The sequence below is a fragment of the Scomber scombrus genome, chromosome 17 (genome assembly GCF_963691925.1).
Source record: "Scomber scombrus chromosome 17, fScoSco1.1, whole genome shotgun sequence".
In the NCBI taxonomy this organism is placed as follows: domain Eukaryota; kingdom Metazoa; phylum Chordata; class Actinopteri; order Scombriformes; family Scombridae; genus Scomber; species Scomber scombrus.
The window spans coordinates 7,404,067-7,428,132 of NC_084986.1; the positions used below are offsets into that span (position 1 = coordinate 7,404,067).

A 24,066-nucleotide genomic window follows, 5' to 3' on the forward strand; every position below is an offset into this window, starting at 1 on the left:
GCACTATCTGCGTGTCAGAGGCAGATGGTGTCCTCTGCTGCATCAGGCCTTCTGCACTACATTTGTCATCATTAAAGCCAGTGATGCCTGCACGCTCTGCACCACACTCTGTACACTGTGGTTTGTTTTGCAGCACTGCACCCCCTGTGTGTGACAGGCTGTGACAGGCTGTCCATGTAAGGAAAGCACATCCGCGGTTACTATAGAAACGAGTAAACTATGCACAGGACAGTGAGAAGGAGAAGAGAAGAAGAAGAAGACTTTGGTGTACAGACATAGAAGCCGTTGGAAGAATGCACACAGAAAGTGTGTTTATGAGTTGGATTTATTTCCTTCTGCCAGCAGATGAGAACTGATGGTGAGTTAAATACCAGAGGAGTGTGTTGTTCAGCTCTGAGCAACGAGGTACTGTTAGCTCATACAACCCTGCAGTGTTAAGCTTGTGTGGCAGGTTGGAGTTTTGACTTCAGTGTTATAAGTGTTTCCTAACTTGTTTGGACAAAATGGGGATAGTTTATTTTAGCAAACAGTTGACATTAATATAATAATAAGAGATATGGAAAATATTGAGAAGAGAGGCAGCCAAGATTATCATCTGGCATCACATCACATTAGATTAGTCTAGACCACATGCATTTCAAGTGTTATAAAAGCTGGTTGCGTAACATTAATAGTTTAGAAGAAGGCTAAGCACAAGCCTGTAAGTGAAAAATATCTGTGTGGAAATAGCACCTAACACGTGAATAACGTTACATTTTGTGTATTTTAGCACATCACCCATACCCAACTGTTCTGTCACCAGTTGAGCAGAAAGATGCCACTTGCACCGAGGTCATCTGTTAACTGTGCCAAGATGCAGACCAAACTGAGCGCCTGGACACCTCTGAACCACCCGCTGTCCAACAGCAAGGTCAGATCCAACAATTAGTAAAGGACAAGTTATGCAGTTTTTATTATATATACTGTAAATGCTCTTTGACTCACTTTAATATCACATTATACAGATACTGCCAACCTCGATTATTCAATGGAAAGTTTTCTCATTGTTTATCGGTTGTCAAACAAGAATGTTAGACCTTATCCGATGGATTTTGAAGTGGTTTTATGAACTTAAATGTTTTGGAAATTCTCTCATAGAGGAATATTTAGTAAATAAAAAAGTGGAGTTTAAAAGTTTTCATTAAGGCACAGATAAGTCATGGTTTATTTTGTGCTAGCATGACCAGAATTAAGCTTTTTGTACCCTTAAACACAAGAAAAAAATGAAGCCACAGACACAATCTGTCAAACGGTGACAGTAAATTTTACTGTGTTTATGAAATTAGGTTCTTAAAGAGATAACAACAAGTCATACTGTAAGACAGACCCAAAATGTCTCTTTTGGCACAAACATCTGGCAATATTTGATACCTCAGGACCTTTCTTTATAAAGTCGTCTTTGTTCTGTTCTCCTTCAGGTTTTCCAAGAGAGAAGGAGCCTTCTGGCAAAGTGGGTAAGTTGAGCTGAAAGCAGACAAGTAGAGATACAGTATATACAACACTCTGTGGAGTCCATTTCGCAACCAACTCAGTGCAACTGAGGCAGTATCATATTCTTTCATCTCCTCGTCAGTTTGACAGGTGGTCAGACAGCCAGAGGAGGGCGGTGCTGCAAGACTTTGTGCTGAGGTGTTCGATGGAGCAGCTCAGTTTCCTGAGCCTCAGTGTGAGCAGACGGCTCCCTCTGCAGGCCGCAGACTTCACCTGCCTGCTGCCCAGGGCCCTCTGCCTCTACCTCTTCTCCTTCCTTGACCCTCGCAGCCTCTGCCGCTGCGCACAGGTGCACAAACTGCCCGTAAACACATACAGTATCTACAGATCGGAGGCAAAACTGATTCAACTTTCAAGCCAAAATTCATTCAACATATCCTGTTGGTGTGTGTGAATATTATTTGTGTAATGTACGGTGTTATCCTCTGTGTGCAGGTGAGCTGGCACTGGAAGAGCATAGTGGAGCTGGACCAGCTGTGGATGCCTAAGTGTCTGAGGCTTGGCTGGTGCATTCACTTCTCCCCCACACCGTTTGAGCAGGGTGTCTGGAAGAGGCACTACATCCAGACTGTGCTAGAGCTTCGATTCAGCCCTCCGCAGGTCTGCAGATGTCATTTATCAAGTTGTGTCAGACTTAAAATGAACTAAAGCTTCAGTTTATTAGGTTCTCATGATTTGTTTTTCTTGAATATACAATGCTAGAAATAAAAAAAAGTAAATACTGCCTCATCCCAGCAGCAGTTTGTGGTCCCAGATGTGATAACAATCAGCAGTAGACATGAAGATCCATCAGAGGCAGTCTTCCTCGGGGAGGAGCGTCCAGTGACTGCCTCCCAGCAATGTGAAAGCGTCTCCGGGATGGGACTGAAAAAGGAGAAGCAACCGACTGTACCGACACCATGGAGAGACTCTGACAGGCATCCTAAAGACACACTACGCTTCAACTACCTCGACAACCTGGACCCGATTGAGTAAGCCCCTCAGAGCATAAGACTGCAGGCAACAGGGAAGGATGAACAGCATTCATGTGGCTCATTAGTGTCATTAGAAAATGTGAAAATGAAGGAAAAGATGTTCATTCATGATTCATATTCAGATGCAACACTCAGGCTTCAATCTATGTGGCCAAAGATATGTGGACACGTTTGTTCTGGGGCTGTATTTTAAAGTTTCAGTCTCAGTTAAGGGAAATCTTAAAGGAAATGTTCCACTTTCTTTTCAATTTGTCTTAAAATAACACTCACATGCTCATATGTACATTGAAACAGTTCTGGTTGTTGTCTATACTCGCCATGAACACATTCCTTCCCTGACATGATTTCAATCTAAAGAGATGGAGGAAAAATTCTGCAGCCTTTTGTTCTATGAAAAAATACTTTGCTAGGTTCATTCACTTAGCGCAAACCTTTATCTTATTAGTGCAACATGTTTCACTAAAAATACATTTGTTACTTTCGGGGATTCCCACTTGATTTGTCTAACCCAGACTGCCGAGGCCCTGCATGCATTTTTGCACAGAATGACGACTGTAGATGTTATCCCTGTTACTTAAACTGGAATTGTGGGACAAAGAAGTCTCTTAACAGCCAGCGTGGACAAGAAGAAGAGTTACAGCAACCAGAAATCTCCTCTTAATGTGCATATAGGTATTTGAGCATTTTTGAGAAAATGTGAACACCTCCTTTAATGCTAGTATGTGTCCTTTTCAACATGACAACATGCACAAAACCAGCTCCACACAGTAATGGTTTTCCCAGTTTGTTGTGGAAAGACTTGACCGCACTGCACAGACCCCTGACCTCAACCCTATCCATCATCTTTGGGATGAACTGGAACACTGACTGCGCCCCAGGTTTTACATGCCCCATCTCTCTAATGCTCTCATGGCTGAATGGTGGCAAATCCCTTCAGCTGGTTTCCAAAAATCCTGCAAAAAGCCTGAAAACAGAAGGGTGGAGGATGATCTAGCACTAGCAGCAGATTAATGCCCATGGTTGCAGAATGCACATTTGAGTGTAATGCTTTTAGACATACAGTATATTGTTATTAGATAATAAATTAAGATAATATGTTTTATTGCAGAGAAAGAATCAACATTTAGCTGTTTGGCCTTTAACTGGGGCTTATTGAGATGAAAGCTTTGCTGCAGCTAATGAATATACACTGTAACTGATTGAGATAAGTGATTAATGCATATGAATACTTTCAGAGATTAATGCAGATCCACCGAAATGTTCATCCTGTTGTTCCACCTGCTCGCTATTCCTCTGCAGGCAAACAAGGAGCAGAGCCACCACCTGCCGCACTAACACATCGAAGCCAGATGACGGGAGGGAGAAGAAAGCACTGTCTGAGGCGAATTACAAACTACGCAAAGCCAAATCGCTGGTAAACCATCACCGACCTCCATTCATCACCACCACCTTAACCCCCACCCTCCCTCCATCTCTCTATCTCTGTGGCTGCGACCTCCTCGTCTGAATCAAAGGGAGGTGATAAATGTCAAGGATTCTCTCTGGAGACTGTGCAACCAGCAGGCATCATGCATTATGGAGCAGCGTTTACACAGTAATACATGTTAATGATGAGCTGCTCAGAGAGTGAGGTGACAGGAGGGGGGAGGTGGGGGTGAAGGGGCGCAAATTATGCTGATGATTATGTTTGAGAAAGAGGGTGAGATAGAGGACACTGTGCCATTAAATATTCAGGCTTTGGTGGATTTATTTTACAAAAAAAAGAAAAGAAAGGGAAATCGACCTAAAATCCTCACGCTGGCTTCCAGTCACTCTGAGAATTAATTTCAAAATCTTGTTGCTTGTCTATAAATCACTTTGTGGCTCTGGGCCCAAAAACATCTCTCACATATTAACCTTCTCGGACATTTGTGGGGGGCTTATAACTGTCCCAAGAGTTAGAGCAAAACACAGACCTGGAATAACCTCCCAAAATGATATAAGACAAACCCTGATCGACCACTTTTAAGTGAAAGCTAAAAAACGTTGCTATTTTTTACCGCCTACTCTACCCTGTAATGGCTTAAAATCTCATCTTTTCAGCTTAGCTTCATTTTTATTGTTTCTGTTCAGCATCCCAAGAGAGCTGGCATGGACAAGTATAAGTTTTCAGAGCTTTTTACCCTGATTGGTGAACTTTATGAACCCTTTATGACTCTCATCCATCTGTGGATGGTGAGGTTTTCGGGCCAAAAGGAAAATCTATGATGCTCGTCTGGCTTTGACTGTGAGATTTAACGAAAATATCAGATCAAGAGTAGAATCAGAAAGGACAGGGGATAAAACTAAAATAACCCGTGTGCTCTTTTATCTTTATATTTCACTGGATTTGACCCGCAGTAGTTTTACTTTATATGATATTTTGTATCTCTGTATGTTCTTTTGAAATTTTACTTTACTTTTAATGTACTTTTTTTACTCTATAAAGCACCTTGATTCGCCTCAGTGTATGAAATGTGCTATATAGATAAAGCTGCCTTACCTTAGTGCCTGGATACAGTCACAACTGTAAGATTTAAGAAAACAAACAGTTTGTAACAGAGTTACTGTTGTGAAATGTAACATAATAGAGATTTATATTGAGTTATATATTTACAGTAGAGTTTACAGTAGATTATTTTATTATTTATGAATAATATTTATGTTTGGTTATCAGTGTAATCCGATTCACTGAGAACTTTTGTCTCTCACCTCTTTCAGATGTTCCTCAGCTCAAACTGCAGACCTAAGCATCCTCCTCCTGCACCTCCTCCTCCTCCTCTTCCTCAGTCTCGACCCCACTGGGCGTCTCACAGTCACGACTACCCCGTTGCCAAGGAGACCGCCAAGAGCCTGCTGCGGCTGGCCCAATGGAACGCCGGGATACGTCCGGGGCCGGTGAGGGCGGCGGTGCCCAGGCTGAGCGTGGAGGCACTCAGGGCGTCCCAGCGTTCACACAGGAGCGCTCCCAGTGAGTAAACACAGCTCCTTCATTCACTCCTCTGGGCTGAATATGATGTAAGCACACAGCAAGAAATGCATCGGGGACAAATTGGGGGGTTAAAAAAATGACTGATTCTGCAAGAAAGTCAGTTTTATGTGTTGTAACTAAGTCTTGAGTGGATGTAAATTATTGATTCAGAACATTTTAGTTTTGTTAAAGTAAAGTGGTAGAAATACAAAATACCTATGACTAAACTTCATGGTTTTTCTCTCACTACTGAATCTCCACTGGGTTGAATATTTCTGTTTGTTGTATGAGTCTTATTCAGTGGTGGAAGAAGTACTCAGATCCTTTACTTGACTAAATGTACCAATACATTAAAAATATTCTTTATATATAATATTACAAAGAATAGTCCTGCATGAAAAATCCTACTTAAGTAAAAGTGCATAAGTATTAGCAGCAAAATTTAAATATTAAGTAGTGCTTTGGTCCCTCTGACTGATATATTATTATATATGACATCATTATATTATTAATAGTGAAGCATCAGTGTGAGAGCAGCACGTTGTAGCTGCTGGAGATGGAGCTAGTTTACTATACTTTATATACAGTTAGATAGTTTAGTCCACTAAACTACCCTCTAAAAGGATCAGCAGATAAATGTGAGGGGTGGTGAGATGATTAATGGGAGAGGAAAGAAGAAAAAACAAAGTTCTGATACACAAATCTGTTTTGAGTTTTTGAACTTTTTTCTAATCTTTGATTTTTGGTGAAATATTGGATCATTTGAACATTTATTGAAATGAAACCATGTGAGAAGTTTGGGGAGAGAGAGAGAGAGGGGAAGGAGGAAAAACAATGTCAGGTTGCAAAGCATTCCTGCTGCTATCTTGTTATCTTATGGTTCATAGGTCACTATTTAATGGAGCTGTTAACAATTAATAGACATCTGAAATGTGACCCTGACTGCAAACTGCTTTTTGACAACAATCCAAAGGAAAAAATGCTGAATTGTTTCGATTCTTGAATTTTGACTACAATTATTTTTTATGGACTGACTATAAAAGACAGTTAGCCTGCCAAAGAAAAAAGAAAAGAAAAAAAAGAGCAGTCTTAAATATAATGTGATGACATGTGACAAACAGTAGCTACAAGTTGAAATGTGTTAATGATATCCATGTACATTAAAGGAGCTTCAATAATCTGTTTATTGGCAGAAGTGTTGCAACCATCTGCATCGTCACACTACCCAAAACCACTGCAGCTAATGTGAACCATTGGAGAACTTAAGATTGATCAGATTTCTCACATGTTAAATGGTTTTTATATAGTAATTTAAACCTTTTTTTTTTTGAAAAGTGACTAAATGCTAAATGGATATCACAATCAATCCCAGGTACGCCACTGTTTGAGCCTCAGCCCTGGACTGTATCTGCAGCACACTCACACAAGACGAGGAGTGAAGCATGTCGCCCTCTTCAGGAAGACATCAGAACAACAAGCTGAGCTCATGTCACATGTAGTGTTATATATGTTGCACATGTAATGCACTCTACAACTGGAATGAATGACAGCAATTACAAATAATTAATTTGACATTGTGAGAAAATAACTGCAGAAATTACTAAAGGTGTCAATCATTTCTAGCTTTAAAGTTCCCATTTTATAGAAAAATGTGTTTTGCATATTGTTACCCCACTTTTGATGTTTGAGCTCCACTGTGCAGAATGATGTTTGTTTTTTCACACCTGCTGAAAGTGGAACATTTCTGTCATAGAAAGTTTAAAGATGAATTCACAGAGCGCAAGCAGCACGTCTTTATTGCAGTTCCCAGTTTGCTAGGCTGAAGAGAAACTGTATGAAGTTCAGTGTCAGTATTTGTACTTAATGCCTCGTGTCATATTTATCCCATTTTCATCACCCTAACAGTTATCCTTTAATTTAATTAATTCACCATATTTCTAGGGAGTTTCTTTCAGTCTCTGCAGAGAATTAAAAGTTGAAAGCCGAATCCTTATCTGCCATTCCTCCCTGCACTTTCCCCGTCTGTCTCTGTCTAATGAGCAGTAAAATTACACTGACTGAGTCCCTCAGCTCACCTTTGATGGTGCCTGTTGGGAACATTATCACACAGGAAACAGAGAGACAAAAATGTACAATGTGCTAGTGCAGTTTAACATAATCTTCAGACAATGACATAAAAGTGTACGTTTCCATTTCAACTTAAATTTAAGTGAGACGTTTACCGACAAGCACGATACGGAGCCAATCGGGGTCAGGATATACGACAGACATAAGTGTGATGTGGAAACTTGAAACATCTTGTATCGAGCAGCTGCATTTCTGAAATAAGATATATTTGCATATTCATAGATGTTTGAATTTTTAAATTAGGGAGAAGGAAGATATGTCAATTTAAGGACTTTAAAGAGGTAATTGTTCTTCTTTGATCACATTATTGTTCTTATTACATGTCTCGAGGGGGTCTTTAAATACGATTTACATGTTATTTCTTGTTTTTTGAATCAATATCAGGTTATTTTTCTTTCAAGCTACATGTTAGTTGTGATTGACACACAGTATTGTAAACAAGAAAGCCAACAGAAACTTAGTCTGTATAAGAAATGTACCACCTTTATTATCCAATCCACACATCCCATTCAGTATGCAATACAAAGCCAAAAGCAATTTATATAAACAGTGAGTCCGAGCTCCAAAAATATTAAAACAATAATTGTCAGTTTAAGACAAAAAGAAAAAATGATTATTTTGTCTCAGTATTCAAAACAACATCTTGCATTCAACACACAGTAGCATATTTTGGGCAAAGAGAGGAAAGCTTTGTGTACATCAATCATGACAGAAGATGTGATGATTTCTTTAAAAAAAAAAACAAAAAAAAACAACCAACACTTCAGTCCGATATGAAATATCAGTATCATACGTACACCTCGCTTTTAAGTCTCATCCATGTTCATTTTTTTCACTCATTGCATATAAATCATCCAAAGTATGGCTCACACACACACACACACACACACACACACACACACAGACATATATATATTACTAAATACAAAATGAGGAACATTTAATGAATGGTAGATACCTAACATGTTAACTTTATGTTAATTAACTGAGTGAATACAGGGCAGGAGTGTGTATGGTTTAGTTTATATATGGCTTACAGAGGACATGAAGTGAAAGTGATTCTATGTTTTTAAGGTGGAACAAGAAAAATTGTCTTCACAGGAGGTTTCACAGATTTTTGTAGCATTTGTCAGCTTATTTAAAACGGGAATACTTTAAGGCAATGTTGTGCTCCACAAAACAGCCGCAGACATTTCCATATTCCACATGACGGCAGGAAGGTTTGAATGAGGTTGTTATGATAAAAGAAATATGTTGATGGTGAAATTGAAGCAGAGGGAAGGAATAAAAAGGTGATCTAGATGTTTATTAGTTGCATCCTTTAAATACACACTGTGTCTGATCTGCTTAAGAGATTAAAGAAAAAGTGAACCGCAATGATTTAACGTAATACAATGTACAACAGTCACTAATGATGAGATTGTCCAACCTTGAGTGTTTAGTCAGTAATACATTGTATATAATGATGCCTCTCTCCAGGTTACCATCAATGACAGTGATCATATAATACATGAGAGGTTGCTCAAGTCTTGAAAATCATTGGTCTTAATTCCACATTTCAATTTGAAGCAATTTTTTTGAGGCTACGAAATGATCCTGGGAGGTGAGTTTGATGTGAAGAAGACACCCAAACTGAGTTTACCGGGGCTGTAATGATTCAAACGTGGCTTTAATATAAAGACAAATCAAAATTCATATAAAACCTAGTCACATAATTAACCTTGAATAATTCACCTTGTCCGCCCACTGGAGAGAATGTGAATTATTCCTTTCATCAGTATGGAAATAGATCCATATGTTAAAATAAGGACTTAAATAAGAAAGTGGAAGAGATCCAAAAAAAGGGTTTTTACAAAAAATCTTGCTCTGTTAAGAATCACATATCATTTATTCAGAATTGAAGATATTTTTGGCCTTTCATTTTAGAGAAATGTTTATTACAAAAAAAACAAACCACACAGATTAAGAGAGAAGTCACTTAAAAACATGTCAAAAACTATGACAACAACTATCATTCAGAGCATGGCCACAAAAAAAACAATTCAATAAAACATTTGGTGGGTTCTGATTGGCTAATGTGATTCATTATCACAGCCTTTTTTTTCCAATTGTCCTTACCTCTCCATTAAAGCCAACTTTGACATACAGGATCTTACTGGATGTGCAAAGTAAGTTTTAAGTTCACAGTGGATTTATTTGAACAGGTATTGAACACCAGGCTGAAGATTGAGAAGAAAGGAAAAAAAAAAAAAGACAGCTGATGACTATAAAAAAAAATAAACACCCAAATGCTCTCAGCAATACATCAAACCAGTCAATCCCTTTCAATATTTAGCCCTTCACTGCAACAGAAACGTCCCATCATACATTGACTGATCTTACATTGTCATAAAATCTCATTCTATGTGCACCAAGTGATAAAACAGCATGACACCGCTTCACTTCTTCGTCTTTTTTTTAATATTATATATATATGTATGTTGATTTTCTTGAAATGTGTCGCCGTGATATAAACCAGAACTTGTTAAAAAAATGTTTCAAAAAAAAAAAAAAAAAAGATTTATTTTGCGTCAAAGAATCTGGTTGAATTTGGCTAAAAACCTCAATTTTTTTATAAAAAAAAAAAAAAAAAACTGGTTTCATTGACAAATAAAAGATTGAAAAGATTAGTTAAAAGCTTACAGACATATTTATGCTGCCTTGAGTGGATTTTCAAGTGCTGCTTGCAGAAAACTCTGTTACATAAGGCTGATAGGTATCCATCATTTGTGCTTCAACAGCTGTTAACAGTAGAGGTTTTTTTTTGCAAAGTAGAAGGTACATGTTCTGCAGGTTTCAATAACTTGGAGGGAATGACTATGCAAATACACACGAGTATTAACATCGAGTCTTTTTAAATAATGTAAACATATACATCTTATTTGAGGTCAGAGCAGTGATCCTCTTCATATCTATTTATAATTTTTTTTAACTTTAAAAAAAAAAAAAAAAAAAAAAAAAAGAACAAACATTACTGGAGCATCGTCCGGATGTTTTTCGGAGTGGACTCGTCATTCAGGTGTTTTGTGGTAAATCTGAAGAGACAGAAAAAAGCGACAAATGTTAAACATTTGTGTCAATATTCAGTATCTTTCAATTTGATTCCCTTCATGTCAAATTTCTTCTTTTTAAAATTTTTTTTTTTTTTTTTTTTTTACACAAGCTTCAACATTTCCCCTTCTGATTTATCCTGCTCTCATCCGTGTTGGAACACTCCACGACACTAAACCAAGGCTGATGACACTTAAATGAAATAACCTACTTGAGGGCGTTCAGCAGGCCTTCTACGTTGTCCGCCGGCTGGTCCTTCAGGACTTTTATGCAGCCTTTCATCTGAGAGGAAATGAACAGAGAAAGAGAGCTGCACCATAAAACAGATCCACCATCCTGAGTGCCGCTGTTACATTATTTGCGGAGCCTAAATCATGTACACATTTATGTTTGTGTGTTTGTGTGTGTGTGTGTGTGTGTGTCTTACGTCTATCTTGGAGGACTTGTTGAAGGCGCCGTTCGGATGGACGTGGTCATAAAGAATGATGACCCCGACCATCACCCTCATGCAAAACAAGAGCGTGTCTTCACTGCTGAAACGACTTGAATATTCCCTGAAAACACAGAGAGAGAAAGAAAGAGAGAGGGGGGGGGGGGTTAATAAAAGTGAGGAAAAATTGGATTAGAAAAAAAATCAATCAACAATCATAAAATGTTGCCAAATGAAATGTGCCTAAAAATGGATGAAGTCTTTTTTTATGATGGTGCATTATTTGTTGTACAGCTGGATTAATATACATGTATGCATTATGCAAATGATTGTAAGTCTATGTAATGTCCCTAAAAGTGACTGTGTGTGCGTGCGTGTTTGATTATGTAGAAAAACCCACACCAAGCCCTGGCAGCACATCACCCCCATCCTCAAGAAACTCCACTGGCTGCCAATCAAACAACGCATCAGCTACAAAATCCTCCTCCTCACCTACAAATCACTTCACTCACTGGCACCCAAGTACATCACCGACCTCCTCCACCCGTACACCCAGTCACGGTCCCTGCGCTCCACCAGCAAGGACTTACTCTCCACTCCCCGCACCAGACTCAAAACCTTTGGTGACAGGGCTTTCTGTGCAATTGCCCCTACCCTTTGGAACACCCTGCCCCCTCCTATCCGTTCCGCTACTTCTCTGTCACAGTTCCAAAAGCACCTCAAAACACACCTCTTCTCTCTTGCCTACCCTCCCTAAACCCCCACCCTGCCCTTACCCCCCTACTCCCACTCTTGTAAAGAGACCTTGGGTACCTTGAAAGGCGCTATATAAATCTAAGTTATTATTATTATTATTAAAACATAACTCACGGTGTCTCCAGCATGACTTTACAGACGCTGGCCATGGTGCTGAGACAGTCCGTCGTGTTCTCCAGTGGAAGAGTCTTGTTCTAAAAAAGACACAAAAAAACACACATGACAGACATTGACTATTATTGTACTAAAAAAAACATGCTGACGTGCTTTCCTTGATTAACCACAGAGTGTTTATCATTTTGAAAGACGTTTTTACATCTGTATTTGTTCCTGTGAAATGTGTAAAACCTACAACTGCGTAACAAACTGACTGTGTTAACATCAGCGTTCTCACCTCTGTCACAAAGTTTGTGGTTGCGTTGCTGAGTGTTTTCAGCATGGGCGTGGCCTCGGCGTAGAACAGAGACATCCTGTTGGCCATCTCGTTGTTGACTTCGTTCTCAATATCCAACTGTCAGCGTAGACACAAACAACTCACATTAACTGGCAGCGTCAGCGTAGAAGAGTTCAAGTAACATTTTTAACTGAGTGGATGTTGTTAACTGTATTGGTCTTATAAAACCAAAGATTAGGGTTCCCACTCTTTTCTTGAAATCATTTTCCAGGACATTTTCAGCTGCTACAGAATGACATATAAGTTATCAAGCCATACACTAATACTTTCCCCCGTGCCCCGTCCCATGCTTTAGAGAGGTGTCATTTTCTACAGTTGTACCTTGCATTTTGTACATTTACCCAGATTGCTTCTATTTGTTCCTCTCCCGCCCCCAAAAGTCTGATTTAAAAGATGTGCAGTCTATGGCTATAACTTCTATGAAATAATCTTTTCCAAGCTTACAAATTATGACAAATATGTGACATTAATAAAACACATCAAAACCACAGTGAACACAGCCGTCCTCTTTTGTATAATTAGACTGGGAGAGTCAGATATAAATATGTGGATTTTTTCCCCTCACTGCCAGATATGTAGATCTGAATTAATACATTTTCATTTATCTGGACGACTCACATTCATGTTGTTTATCCTGTTTCGACTGATGGTTCTTCTATAGTAGCTGAAGTCGTTCTGGATGGCAGGAATTCTCATCTGACGGTAAAATAAGAAAACAAGTCATTTATCCACCGCTGTTGAAGAAACATGTTATTTCATTTCAAGTGCACCTTGACAGTACGAGGCACCGAGTAAAGTAATGAGTGACTGAGTGTTTGAGACCTTGAGCTCATCAAAGCGTAGAGTGAAGTGGAGGATTTCAGCGAACTGTTTGGCCAGAGCCTGCTCCTTCTCCAGGTGCTGAGTGGGTGTGCAGGGTGGACATGTCAGGCACTCCAACAAACTCTTCAGAGCCTCCTCTGCACACAGACACATACAAACAATACAGGTCAGGTACTAATTTAAAATGTATCTAGTTACATATAATTTATTCTTATAGGCCTACATAATAAACAACCATGTGACTTTCTTTCTTAAATACAGCCTCCTATGAGAAATATCATTCATCTCTACGCTCAGTTATTGTACTTTCATTAAAATCAAGCGCACCTGAAAAGCAGTTGCCCCACATTTAAGTGTTTTAATAGCTACATGGGCCTCATATTTACCTGTAAGACTCTTAACACTGACTTTTAATGCTGTTGTTTATCACCTGTGATGTAAGTACAGCAGATTTCCATACAGTTCAGAGAAATATAAAGTGTGAATCCAAGTGTTTGTTCGGTAATAAAATAAAATCATCTCTCCTGCCCGGCTGCTGACAGCGCTGTAAGCTGAAGAGACGACCACACTTGGAGGATGGAGGAGGAGATGGTAGAGATGCTGCTACACGTCTGTTTAAACAGTAGTTTAGCTGACTTAGCTTTGTGTGTTGAATTCAGCAAAGAGCTCAGAGCAGGAAAAAACTTGAATACATAGAAAACTTTCAACTTTAATTTATAATTGTCGTGTGCATCTCTTAGTCATGCGTTTGTTGTGTGTAAGGAGAGCAGCAAAGTAAGAATTTCATTGCATTGTCTGAACCTTCGTGTTTTTACTATACATATGATATGACAATAACATTCTTGAATCTTGAATTATGTATTTAGGTCATTTAGAGACCAGAATCTGTAAAAGTTTACAGCCTGTCATGCTGTCATCCTGCTTTAATCAGTGAATAATGACGTGGCTAAAATAAAACCCCACAACAATGACTCAAAGTCGACTCAGTGACTTCTCGGCTGTTGCATTGACTCATCTTTTTCGGGGGAAGCCCTACTGTAAACGACCAAATGTTCCAGTCATGTGACAGGATTTCCAAGACTTACACAGATTTCATGATATAAATTGAACATCCTCTATAAATGGAATTAGGGAAAGCTAAGTACTATTTATAGTTACAGCTTGAACCTTAACATTCATTTTACTTCTGCATGTGAGGTACAATTTCTCCTAAATGATCTTCGTGCCACTAAAAATATAAAAATTCAACATGAAAACAAAGCATTTTTATTCTACACTGCTACGTTGCCATACCTAGTCTGAGAGAGAAACTGTAGAACTTCTTGAGTTTGATGACGAGCGGGCAGACAGAGTTCCAGGCTCGCTCTTGCAGCATGTGGTCGCTGGGGTTTTGAATCGCCTGAAAAGAAACAAAAACAGCAGAGCCGCATCAGAAAACAACCACGATGAAGGCCGTCACGATCAACTAGCAAGTGCACCACAAACTATTCTGGTTTGTTATGTCTTTCAAGTGCAACATCATGTTAGTTTACCTTTTCTTTTCTCCTCTAAACCGCACAGATTGCAGCTGATTGTACATGCAGAAACTTGTATATTGTTTAGTGGATTTGTGTCAGTGTTTCTTACATCTCTGATCTCCTGGCCGGCTCCTTTATACGCCTGCAGGCCCGACAGGATATTCTCAGAGTCCTGCAGGACTGAGTTCACCTGGTTCCACACCTCACGCTCTCCGTCTGTTGGCTGTGCATCTAACGCACAAACACACAAGGACGATATTTAGCTAAGCTGTGAGATAACAGTCAATATCAATACAAACACATCTGAAAACTGTTAATTTTTTGTCTTTTCACATCAAGAATCTATTTTGCAAATGATTCATAGACAAAGATTCAAGTGTAGCAGATTTGACTGCATTTATCTTTAATCTTCTAGTCTAAGTTTTAAACTGCGACTTGATGTGAAACGGCTTTAATTAAAATAAATGACATTTTTTAATCACCACCATGAAACACTCACTAGGGGAACAAGCGCGTGTGTGCTGAATGTTTTTGTGACTAAAAAAATGACTCAAAAGTTTGTCCATTTCCATTTTGAACTCTTTATTTAAAAAAAGATGAGTACAAAAACATTCAGCGTAATTAAATGTGTGTGGGTCAAAGCTTTATTTGAAGCATTATTTCACTTGTAGCAACCATTTTTAGCTTTCAAGTGCATATCGTGTTTCAACTTGTGAGTCCCTCAACAGTCAGCCACCAAAATGTACCGCCTCGGGCATCTAGAGCGATGCCGGAATTTGAAATGCAAAGTTTGAACGTTACACATCTGCTAAAGCTTATCAGAAGTGCACCGATAAGAATAGACACACTGTCTACTCAAATACTAAATGCATTCAAAGCAGCAATATTTGAAGGCTGACTGTAAAAGAGCTAGTGTGGAGGTAATATATGCTGAAAACTGTAAATGTTCTGCTACAGTGAAACATTTTGGATTGGGTTAACAGGGAGCTACAGTAAAACCTGCTTTATGGGTTTATAAGAGAAAAAAAAAAGTTTTCAAAGTCTAAAACCATAACAGTTGAAGCCTTTTGTTTTATAAGAATGATTTCATGCTTTCTATGTATTCATTGGACTTCTACTGCACTCTAACCATGCCTGCAACTTAGAGACATGCTGACTGTTTTGTTTTGCATTTCCTGCCCGGTTACAGCGAGAAAATACTGAATCCGCCTCGATAAGGAGAGGCCATGAATCTTCCATAAAGCTCGGCTCGCTTCGGCGTTCAGGAAATATTTTATTACGCAAGCTCTAAAATACAATAAATAACCATAAGCTTTGTGTGCAGACAACTTCTCAGATAACGAGCTTTGGCTATCGTGACCGCAGAGAGTCTACAAAACTCGACAAGACTTTATAACTCTACAAGCGGCTCTAAATATAGAGCATCACTGACATTAAAAACAACGCTGTGTGACTGGGGCCTGTTTTGCATTTCAAAACCCCTTCAACTCCCATCATTTCCTCTTTGCTGAATAAACAAAGCCTGAGGTTGGCTATATTGTGAGAGCTGCTGAAATGCCACTGTGGAGGCGTATTGTGTTTCTTTTTCTGTGGGAGGTTTTTAGGAAAAAAAGATGGACAAAGCAGATTTATTTGCTGTGTTAAAAATTTAAATAATTTGTCTGTTTTATGTAAACATTAGGAAGCAGAGCAGTAATTTAGTTGATTTAAATTAATTTAATATCTATTCAAGGAGTATGATGATGAATGTGGACAAAGGTTTTCTATTTTAAATCATGATAAAAACTAATACTGACAATATAATGAAATCACAAGTTTAACTATAGAAATTATTATGCAGGAAGAATAAACAAACATGCGACTTGATCAATAATGCGTTAGTGCACACATTATTCCACATGTGAGAAATGTTGTGGTTGATACTAATTAGCACACAGTGAGGAGGATTCATGCAGATGAGTTAGTGAAAGCAGACAGCAAAAGGTCAAGGGGTCAGCTCTATTTTTAATCTGCTTGGCGTGGACTGAATGGATTTTGACATCAATCATGAATTATAATAAACAAGCCTTCAGAGGAGGTGTTAGAAATTCAAAATAGGAGGGAGGTTGAATAGTTGAATAGGCTGACCCCTGACCAGTCAGAGCAACTAAAGAGAGGTTAGAGGAAAAATGAATTTGGGATTTGGAGGTGGGGAAGGTGGGGAGGGAGTGAAGGAGGGGTGGAGAGGAGGAGGTGGGGTGTTGGCCGAGCAGGAAGACAGGCATAAGCTGTGCTCACTTTCAAAGTCAAGGAAAAAGTTTGGCCCCTGTTCAAGCTCTGTGCAAGTGAGCACTTTTAACAGATTCCCCATTTGGTTTCTGCAAGAGAGAAAATAAAGAAGGGAAGAGAGAAAAAGAAAGTGAGACAATGATAGCGAGAGAGAGAGAAAGAGGGGAAGAAAAGTATGTGTGATGTTAAAAAAAAGTCATCATTAAAAAGGTATTTGTACAGAGACAGGAGAAATAGCAGCAGATCGGAGCTGAAGGAGCAGAAGTTTTTCATGACCGGAAAGGAAGAAGAAAGGACGGTGAGATAAAAAAGCCGAGAAAATAAAAAGAAGAGGAGCATAAGCGGACTCCTTCACGGCTTCATCATCGAGAGCAGAGACCTGCTGATAGAAAGGAAACAGCTGAGCGGGTTCCACCTTCATCCCCCCCTCCCCTCCCCTCCCCACATCTTTCTCTCTCTCTCTCCATCTCGTCTTTCTTTGTTCCGCTTCCTCTGCCAGACTTACTTTCAAAGTCCAGGAAAAAGTGTGGATAGTTCTCTATTTCCCTTGTTAGGACTTTTAGCAGGTTACCCATTCCAGCAAACCTGATGGTCAAAATACAGTGGTTAAAAAAATAAGAAAAGACAGAAAAAAAGACATCAATATAAACATTTCTGTACAGAAAATACAAGGATGATGTTGTTTACTTGTGTATGTGACATAAGAGTCAGTGACAAATAAAGGTTAGCAAGATGAGCAATTCAAAAATATCTTCAAAAATGGTCTTAAAAGCAGCATCAAGTTTGTTAAAATGTACATTTTGGTTTTTTAAATGTCATTTGATATCACATTCGCACCATTTTCTTTTAAAGACTGAATGCTCCAGAAAATGTCAAATGGTGTAACCACAAAAGAATGATAATTCAAGTGTACTTAGACGGATAATTAGTTGAAATGGTTCCTGATTTACATGATTCTCCAGATTCAATTTAATATTTAGAACAATTGTATTCCATTACCTTTATTTAATATAAAAAAAGTTATAATCTAAGATCATAAACTAGTTGATATGGTGTTTTATTGAGTATAGTGTTTTTAGGCAAGTATATTATTTTTGTACAAAGTTTTTATGGTTACACCACTTAGACATTTTTTCAAAATGGATTAAAAGCAGACATTTGATGCTGGGTCCACAAAAAAAGAATGTGTGCAAGTTATTCATACGTTTCTTCTCACATTTTAACACCTTTAAATATGACTGAACCACATGGACACGAAAAAAGGTTATTGTCATAACTTAAAGCAAAGTTAGAAACGTCTTTAATCAACCAAATATGACTCAACTACTCAACAGAGGTTGTTTCCATTTGTTCTGACAATAAATGTATAAACGTACAAATGGATTAGTTAATATTGCAGCCATGTCTAGTGTAGCTGTTCTGGATGTTAATGCAGTGTGTGCAGCAAAGGAAACTGCAAGTCAAATGATTAAACCGGCACTATATTTGTCACGAGGTCACGGGGTCATGGTTTGCCAACTGCATCAAAAAAAAAATACAACGCAGCTGAAATGTGTGATTTTTTTTTAGAGAAATTTAAAATAGGACTCAAAGACACACTCTTTTAGTTGCAGGGAAATTTAGTCTTGGCTGTAAATATCAGCAGGTACTCTGGAGTGAGATGATTTACTGCAACGTACTTGAGCTGTGACCTCGTCTAAACACTGGAATGTGGTCAGGAGGCTCATAATGTGTGTTTATACTGCACAAAAAATAAAAGTAAAATGTCAAGGTGCAGGTCAGTGTAGAGCTTTCAGTGGGACAATGTTTTTCTTTAACCTGTGACATCTTAAATAAACCAATAATCTCTTTAAAAAGTGATGAAAATGAAGGTAAAACAAACATTTGTGTGCATTTATCAGCAATGAAAACCATCTTATTTAAAATGTATATACTGAAAATGAGATTCCCTTCTTTTCTTTGCACATTGTACACGGGAGTGTGTATATTGTGTGTGTTTCATGGTCAGTAGAAAAGGCTGAGAAAGCAAAATATCCTTCCACCCTTTTTTTTGTTCTTTTTTGCTCCTTGCCTTTCTTCTTTAAAAACGTGGCCAAACACAAGGCATGTAGACTTTAAATAGCAGCTTCACTCTATAAAAGATTTTTATTGGAGGCAAAAGGCAGAAGGTAGGTAGCAATTTCCAGGGAAGAGTCTACCTCCCTCAGCCGTGGAGGGTGGTCACAAACTCTGTAATCACAGCAGGCCTGAAACTTACAGTAGCATAACATGAGGCCACGATTAAGTTAAAAACAGAGGAACTGTGGAGTAGAGTAACAACAGCTAAGGCTTAAAAGGACTCCAGAGAGAGGACATTCATGTAGAGTGGAGGGAACGAAAGCTGTCATCTAAATGTTGTCTGTAATAATAAAATAACACAGCTGCATTATAAAAACATCGGATTTTTAAGAGTCAGTTTATATAGGACACGTAGCTGCACATTTATAAAAAAACGCCTTCATACTGTACTGTGAAAGTTTAAGAGCACACAGTCTTTTTTTCACACACACAGTTCCAAGTTTCCTCCCCGACTTAAGTCATGGTGTGAAGTGACAACAAAAGAGACACTGTGCTGCAGTGTGCACATGATAATCACACTGCATTTCTCTGCACAGCCTCCAGCGAGCTGTTGACTATTTTCAATCATGCTATTCATTCCTCATCTTGGGCTCATCCTCGTACATTCCTCCATAAGTGACAATCTGGTTTAAAAACAGCCTCCCTGCTGCCCGCCGCTACTGTAACATCATTGATTCTGGAGGAAATTAGAAAGCTTATAATGTGTCTGATTATCATGCAGATTTCATGCATCCACGATAAAAAAAAAAGAAAGACAGAAAAAAAAGCTGATTAAATACCGAGGTTTGACCAGCAGGGGGCAGTGCTGGTTTATGTTGCATATAACAGGGGACTGGAGTTGTATTGAAATGGTGTCATGTTGGTACATGTGCTGCAGTAATCTACAGCCAGATTTTTCCAGACAAACCCTAACCTGCGGCTAAAACAAGTTCCTCAACAGTCTCAGTCGCCTTAATCTCCAGCCAAACGCTGCTTATACTACCCTCAGGTCCCAGTTACACATGTACCAGTTCAACGACAGGCAACAGTTTGTCACAAATTCAAGGACTTCTCAGCAACATCTAAAAAAGGGGGGAGACTAAAGAGCATGTGATGATAAAGAGGTCTGATTAAAATAAAAACCAGTAAAACAGCATTCATGATAGTAAAATGTGTCCCAAAAACAACTTCGAGAGTGATCCTTAAAAGGAAAATCTCTCATAGTTTCATTTATCATTTCCTACACCACACCCGGATCACGTTTAACAACCCCAGGAGAACTAATTTATGGTTTTGAGTCATACGTGTGTGTGTGTGTGTGTGTGTGTGTGTGTGCTTACATAGCTTGCGAGCCAACTGGTTTGTGAACACTGGGGAGTGTCAATGATTGCAGTGATGTCATACTCAATGTAGCTGCATTGCTCTCTGGTCATGTTAAGGCTACTGTTCATGAAGACAGCGGTAATTCAGAGCGACGCTTTGACCACCCGAGACCAAAAACACCCTTGACATCTGTCTCCAGATGTGGTAGATCGAGTAGGCGATCCAAAAAAGAAGAAGATATTTCTGACTTCTTCATGGACAAAATGAAAGATGCATTGAAAATAAGGGGGAAAACAAATGCAAATATCACAAAAACAGTGTTTCTAGTAAAGCTGAGAGGTCTAAGTTAGTTTAGCAGAAACAAAAGACTCAGCAGTGTAGAAACTTGACTCCCTAGCAGTCTGACCAGAATTCATACGTTTGTGAGTTCGTAAGGAAAACATGCCAATGCGTATGCTAATTCAAGCCTGCAATAATATCCTGTGGCAGTTAACTGGCAGTCAAGTGTGCGCTTTATTTCCCCTCTGAGGTAAACAAACCAGCTCCAGCAGCCTTCTCTACTTCTATTTCTCGTCTCTCATCGAAGCCAAGATGGAAATGAAACAAATAGGCCAGGCCTCCACCCCAAACAAGCTGGAGATATATAACGTACACTCAGAGGAGGAGTGACGTCATGAGAACAGCTTTTTCTGTTCCTGTACGAAATAACTAAATCTGTCAGTCTCTTTATGCTAATTGGTGAAAGAAACCTCTATAATACATAACGTTTCTTGTGTGGACCTTAAAACCGACACAGTGGCGCAGGTGTGACTAATAACATTAACGACTGCTCTGTTTCCATTAAGAGTCCCAGTCGGCCGTAACACCTGAATTCAGTGCAGTTGTTATTAAGTAATATAATAGATTACACCTGTTTTTCGTGAACAATAAAAGAACAAGGCTCCTGTGAAATGAGATCTCTATTTGGTTGTTTCAAAGAGTCTAACTTCATCCCTATCTTACAAAAATCTTCCTAAATGTGTTAAATATTCCACTTAAACTCTAACATGAGTTGTCATGTTCAGTCCATCTCTCATATCCCGCTCCTAAATGTTTTATTTATACTCCTGGGAAAACATCAGATGGTTTATCAGGCTCAACACATAGTAATTGAAGTAGTTTCAAAAGCACAGGTCACGAGAAGGGAACCTTGTTTCATTTAATGCTATTATCAGCCTTCAATCAGTGACTGAAAACAAAAACAAAAAAGAAAAAAAGAGTGAGAGAACAAGAGCGGCCTGAGAAAATGACTAAGCAAGAGAGCGTGTGGACTGACCTGAAACTTAACTTAATTTGCTACTTATGTAATTCAGCGGTTTAACAGCGCTGTGCAGAGAGCTGCGGCTGCAGACTCAAGTCTCCGAATGGTATCTACCAAAAAAAGAACCTGTGACAAGTTCTGCATGAATCAAACACAAGACCTGCTGCTGAAAATGCGTTTAGCCCCACACCCAATTAACACGTTCACCCGAAATGACTTGAAATAAACTCACCACTTTAGCATCTATTTAGTTTTCAGTCTTAATAGACAGGGAAGGGAAAAACTACTCTGGGAATTTTCTTGTCTGCTCGGTTCCTCTTTCAAAACCACTTATCTATATGGCCTGGACTCAAAGTGTGGAAACTTTGACTTTTTCCCCTTTCAAGTAGTATCAACCACCAGCTGACATGGGTTCAATTAAAGAGGAATTGCACATATATTATACCACTTTTTTTGGGTGAAAAACACACTGAGGGTGCAACTAAAAAACATTGAAGAATTACGTCATTGAAAAAAAAAAGACGACCTTTCCCTTTATGTCGCCCTTTACGAGAAGTCCTGATGAGAAAAGTCTGAAACAGGAACTAGTAATCCAACTTTTAACATGCAAAACAAAGTTGAAGTTATTACCGTGTCAGTCAACTTGTCAGACTTGATCAATGACCCGCCTTTGCCACTACATTCGTACGGTGCCACAAATTAGTCTCGGTGACAAGAAACTGACAGTGAGCCCCCGCTGTCCTCTCTTAACCTCAATTTTAAAACGTTCCTCTTAGCTTCAAAAACAAATGTGCTCGTGAAGTCGTGCTGCAGTCTCAAGGCTATTTGAGCTTTATAATTAAAGCAAGCAGCAAAAGCTTTAAAATGCATAGAGCGCCACATCGAGTGCCACGTTTAAAATGCCTTCTTGTGCCGTCTGGAAGTTTGAAACAACCTCTGTTGAGAGAGAAATCATGCTGGGAGCTGACAGACATACCTAAAGGTCATGACGTCTTATTACAAAGTTTATAATTGGTCTTTTATGTGAAGAGTCATGAACATCTAACGTGAATGTTTGTGTCATTAACCAACAACGGTGACAGAGAAGTGTTCAAATACCAGAATTTCTTGATAAAGAACATTTTTCTTTGCAGAAGACAAACCCCAACCAAAAAATTGTGCAACATTTAAGCAAAAACACACTTTATTATCTTTTCTGCAGTGGGAGAAGCAGCTCTAAACATGCACATGCTAAACAACTGTTGTGCTCATTGTGCATCTTGACATGTGTAGGCTACAGCTCTTCTCACTAGATACAAAAAATGCTTTGTACCAAGAGAGTTTAATCCCATCATTGAAGTCCTCATAAAAAGCCTGTAAAAAGTCACAGAAGTATGTTTAACTTGTAACTAGCACTAGTTTTATTTAAAAGTATTATAACTGCTTCAGGTGGAAGTCGTCATATTAAACTTTTAACTGTATGACTTGGATAACTTTGGAGTACCTTATGTGGGAAGATCCCTGAAATATACCAGCTTGTATTTCCCTTTTAGAGGCCTGAGGACAAGAAGTTTAACGGCCTCTGAGGGAGAAAGTTTTGCGCTTAATATGACAAGTGCAGGCTAATCCCCGCTGTAATCATCTACACTGCTGCATTGTTGCTGGGCTGATGTGCTTACAGTGCAGTCTAACCACTGAAACATGAATGTACTAGCCCGGAAACATGTTCAGCTCTGTGTGTGTGTGTGTGTGTGTGTGTGTGTGTGTGTGTGTGTGTGTGTGTGTGTGTGTGTGTGTGTGTGTGTGTGACTGTCTTATTCACCTTCTCTGGTGGAGGACCTCAGGTTGCTGTCTATATCATCCGATTTCTTTTTGTCTCTGAAAGAAGAAAGAAAAAATCATTCATGTTAAAACCAGTAAAGATTGAGAGGAGTTAGTGCTGGGGGAAAAAAACTTGTGTGTGTGGGGGGGTGGGACACACACACACACACACACCAAACTTAAGATCAGTTGATTGGGGACAATCCGTGCAACTGAGGGCAAAAACGGTGTCCCCCAGTTAGTGAAACAGTGTTTTGGGTCAGTGTTTATGGTTAGGGTGAGGGTAAATCTCCAGGAAATGAATGTAAGTCTAGGTAAATACCCTAAAAGGGACTTCTGTAAACCTGTGTGTATATGTGTGTGTCTACAGCCACGTACATATGCAACACACACACACACACACACATATATATACATCTGCAAGTCAGGATAGGTACAGCATCTGATGTCCGTGTTAACCAACTTCCCCTTTCCTCCAGACACACAAGCAGTATTCACATAACAAATGCACCACAGAAGACACCACTGAATTATTCAAAACTGAAATCTACACCCTTGTCTGTTATGTCCAAAAGAAAGCTGATTAAGC

At 39.0% G+C, this 24,066-nt stretch overlaps 2 protein-coding genes across 2 annotated transcripts in view; one reads left to right on the forward strand and one right to left on the reverse strand.

Annotated features, from left to right (window-relative positions):
* Positions 1–814: 814 nt before the first annotated feature.
* fbxo16 (F-box protein 16) lies at positions 815–6,975 on the forward strand. Its single transcript, XM_062437782.1, has 8 exons — positions 815–910; positions 1,458–1,493; positions 1,613–1,819; positions 1,966–2,140; positions 2,246–2,501; positions 3,804–3,918; positions 5,244–5,493; positions 6,866–6,975. The coding sequence occupies exons 1-8, from the start codon at positions 815–817 to the stop codon at positions 6,973–6,975; spliced, it is 1,245 nt and encodes a 414-aa protein (XP_062293766.1).
* Positions 6,976–8,686: 1,711 nt separating this feature from the next.
* fam49a (family with sequence similarity 49 member A) overlaps positions 8,687–24,066 on the reverse strand; it is a 39,818-nt gene continuing 24,438 nt past the window's right edge. The window contains exons 2-12 of the mRNA XM_062437532.1: positions 23,479–23,534; positions 17,463–17,542; positions 14,799–14,920; positions 14,466–14,571; positions 13,173–13,309; positions 12,969–13,046; positions 12,291–12,407; positions 12,011–12,090; positions 11,138–11,264; positions 10,922–10,992; positions 8,687–10,694 (exon numbers count right to left, since the gene is read on the reverse strand). Coding sequence (XP_062293516.1) covers positions 10,631–10,694; positions 10,922–10,992; positions 11,138–11,264; positions 12,011–12,090; positions 12,291–12,407; positions 12,969–13,046; positions 13,173–13,309; positions 14,466–14,571; positions 14,799–14,920; positions 17,463–17,532 — 972 coding nt within the window. The 5' untranslated portion in view covers positions 17,533–17,542; positions 23,479–23,534 and the 3' untranslated portion in view covers positions 8,687–10,630. The remainder of the gene's footprint in view (positions 10,695–10,921; positions 10,993–11,137; positions 11,265–12,010; positions 12,091–12,290; positions 12,408–12,968; positions 13,047–13,172; positions 13,310–14,465; positions 14,572–14,798; positions 14,921–17,462; positions 17,543–23,478; positions 23,535–24,066) is intronic.

Excerpts from the sequence above, each read along its gene's own strand:
- fbxo16 (XM_062437782.1), top strand. The coding sequence starts at position 815 with ATGCCACTTGCACCGAGGTCATCTGTTAACTGTGCCAAGATGCAGACC. Across the intron at positions 1,820-1,965 it reads GCCTCTGCCGCTGCGCACAG|GTGAGCTGGCACTGGAAGAG; the intron begins GTGCACAAACTG and ends CTCTGTGTGCAG. Across the intron at positions 5,494-6,865 it reads TTCACACAGGAGCGCTCCCA|GTACGCCACTGTTTGAGCCT; the intron begins GTGAGTAAACAC and ends AATCAATCCCAG.